The following is a 3,226-nucleotide window of genomic DNA, read 5'->3' as shown; positions in this document are numbered from 1 at the left end:
TCATAAAATAGTCGGTCTTAGTGGGTTAATTCAGCTCTGGCAAAGGGGATTTAGCCGACCGAGTTGGGAGCTGTGGTTCAATGCGTCTGCTCACCTCAGCGCCATAACCGGAAGTCCCTTGTTTTTTCCTTTATATATTAATAGTGCCGTTTAATTAAGAAAGACATACTGTTCTAATAGTTTTATATATTTTAAAAGTGTCCATTTTTTCTTGAATTGTTTGTGTAATCCAGCCTTAAAATATTYGACATTTTATAATTCTGTCACACTCAAAGCGGGTCCTGTTTACAATCTTAATTGCAAAGGTCCAGATGCGGTTTCTTGTGGAGCAGATGAAGAAAACAGATTACATGGATGCTCTGCAGAACTTCACCTCTCCTCTCAACCCTGCACATCAGCTGGGGAATCTGAGGTCAGTGACCCAAATGATTTTTATTTTTTTATTTTTATTTTTTAGATTGCTTTGCTTAATAACTGGAAASAACTTTTATCTTTGCTCAGGTTAGATGAATGCAGGATCATGTCATCAGCAAAGAGGCCCTTGTGGCTCAACTGGGAGAATCCTGACATCATGTCAGAGTTACTTTTTCAAAACAATGAGATCATCTTCAAAAATGGAGATGGTAAGACTTCCACACACATACACACCCCTTAAACCAGTGGTGCCCAATCCACATCTAAGCAAAATTAGTTATTTATAATTACAGGAATTTGCTGTTTTTTWAATTATTTTGTGTGAATAACAGTTTTTAGTGTGTCTATTTTAGATTTGCGCCAGGATATGTTGACGTTGCAGATAATTAAAATCATGGAGAACATTTGGCAGAATCAGGGCCTGGACCTACGGTATGACCTTTTATGTTTATTATCTTGTATCCATATAATTCTTTATGCTCTTGTGTTYGTTGCACTGCTCTGGATTCAGAAAGTATGCTTTGTGTTTTTGCAGGATGTTGCCCTATGGCTGTTTGTCACTGGGAGACTGCGTAGGTCTTATTGAGGCGGTTCGAAACTCCCACACCATCATGCAGATTCAGTGTAAAGGAGGTTTGAAAGGAGCCCTGCAGTTCAACTCTAACACTCTGCATCAGTGGCTCAAGGACAAAAACAAGGGAGAGATGTGAGTTCCTTCCTCTTARTAACACAAGGGGGATGAAATTCTAAACTTGGTCAAAGCCGAGGGCCAGTTTCTGTCAATATATATTGAAAAACTTGTATAAAAAATTATCCTTTATACTGTAAAAATATAAATGACCTTTTACAAATGATGCTTTATGTTGCATTTAGAAAATACATACTAACTAGGGATGCAAACAATTAATCGACTTACGATTAATTGTCGAATAATGGTTTATTAGGTTCAAATCTATTCCAATCGATTAACTGATAACATCCGCCGGTGCATCACACGGTCCATTTAAATCGCTCTAACCGGAAAGATATGCCTTCTCTGAGACTCTAATTCAATTTGAGTCAAAAGTAGAGATTTCAAACTTTAAAACAAGTTTTTACATTGTGTTGTTAGGTAACGTAGAACCAGAGTTATGATAAATAGTATACGCCACATTTTACTTTTTAAAAATTACTGTCCGATTTGATTCGCTTCAGGTTGCGTCGCGTCGTGAGCAGGAAACACGGTCAATACGCCGTCAGTTTCCTTCTTCTCTCGAGCCGAAAATATAAAAACCCTCCGATCTTTTTCCTGACCGAGGCCCAAAGTTATTTGTAAAGAGCGAGCAGTATGGAGAGAAGGTAGACTCAAAGTTTGTGTGTGTAAAACATGATTTGTAACCCATAAAAAACATTTTGTCCGTAACTTCGGGTATTTGCAAGTGTGTGTTCAAATGTACACACAAGTATTAAGAAATTATGAATACAAAATAAAAATACACGTGCACAAATATAAATTACACAAACCTTAAAATTTTACCTTCAACTTCACAAATCTGATAATTACACATTCAAACTGGCTCCATCGCATACAAGTCATTAAATACGCACGGACAAAACCACATTTCCACACAGATCAAGTTACGAGTGCACAAATTATTTTGAGACTGTCTCACACTGCCGAGAGCTCCCAGATTTGTGTGTAAATGATGCGTTTACATTTGAACTTCCTTCAGAGCTTTGTATTATTTCCTTGAAAAAGTATTTCTTCCCTTACTTGTGCCGAAGTGGTAAAGACGTATTTTCTTTAAGAAAAAAGAAAGAAAAATAGGTCATTGGTTTGACTTTTTGATATTATAAGAAACAGATAAGGACCAGTCGGTTTTGATTTTGTGATTTCTTTTTCTTTTTTTAACAAGAGCTGTGACCCAGAAGTTCTCGCTGCCCCACAAATGCAACTTTTAGAGGCATTTGTGTGCAGACATTCAAAACATTGAAGACTTTATTTGATCATATTTACACACAGAGAACCTTATATTCGAACTTGATTTTTTATTCGTTTGAAATATGCAAGAGTTCTGCTCCAGAACCACGCTTAAACGAGCCAATAGAACAAAGAATCAGTTCTGAGCTGTAGAAAACAGAGTAAGGTATTTATGTTCCAGCCACAGACAACACCTGGGGTCCAGGTAGACCCACCTTCTGAAAAATCTGTCGTTTCAGCCACAGAGAGAACCAACAAGAAGGCAATAAATTGCTAAAATGTATTGATCTGCTTCGATTTTTTAAGTCGGCATAGTATGAAAGATTTACCCTTCATGCTTTTAACAGACTCTGTTGTTATAAGAGAAAACTCGGGTTTTTAAGAAAATGGCTGCTTATCAATTAATTGTCAGTCGATCGATAAGATCATTTAACTTTAGATCAATTCAATAATYGATAACCAGCCAGATTTGGCCAGCGGGCCTCGAGTTTGACACGTTTTCTAGATAATATAGAAATTCTAGATTTGTGTCAATTACAGGACTGTAGCTTTGAGATTTCTTTACTTCTCTGTTGCTTTACTCGTTTTATTTGTTAAAATTGATCATTAACACATTTCTTATTTAGTGTATAAAATCAAAATGAACTGTATGGCTGCTTGCTGTCAGAGTACACTAAGATAAAATACACCATATCTACTCAATAAAAATGAGGTAACATTAATTAAATTTCACAATGTTAAGTATTAAGTAAATATTAAATAAATGAAACCCTTAGGTCATTCATTTAATACAAGTAGATTTAAATAGAAAATAGAACCGATTTAATTAAAACCTAAGCAAAAATACTGAGT

The 3,226-nt window shown here is 35.8% G+C and overlaps 1 protein-coding gene across 1 annotated transcript in view; it reads left to right on the top strand.

Annotated features, from left to right (window-relative positions):
• Nucleotides 1-3,226, top strand: part of LOC106529535 (phosphatidylinositol 4,5-bisphosphate 3-kinase catalytic subunit alpha isoform) — a gene marked incomplete in the record, with an annotated part of 33,779 nt that overhangs the window by 26,823 nt on the left and 3,730 nt on the right. Inside the window, 4 exon segments of the mRNA XM_014024993.1 lie at nucleotides 306-412; nucleotides 502-623; nucleotides 768-846; nucleotides 950-1,120. Coding sequence (XP_013880447.1) covers nucleotides 306-412; nucleotides 502-623; nucleotides 768-846; nucleotides 950-1,120 — 479 coding nt within the window.

The sequence above is a fragment of the Austrofundulus limnaeus genome, unplaced genomic scaffold (genome assembly GCF_001266775.1).
Source record: "Austrofundulus limnaeus strain Quisiro unplaced genomic scaffold, Austrofundulus_limnaeus-1.0 Scaffold450, whole genome shotgun sequence".
Lineage (NCBI taxonomy): Eukaryota > Metazoa > Chordata > Actinopteri > Cyprinodontiformes > Rivulidae > Austrofundulus > Austrofundulus limnaeus.
This window is presented reverse-complemented; position numbering and strand designations above follow the sequence as displayed.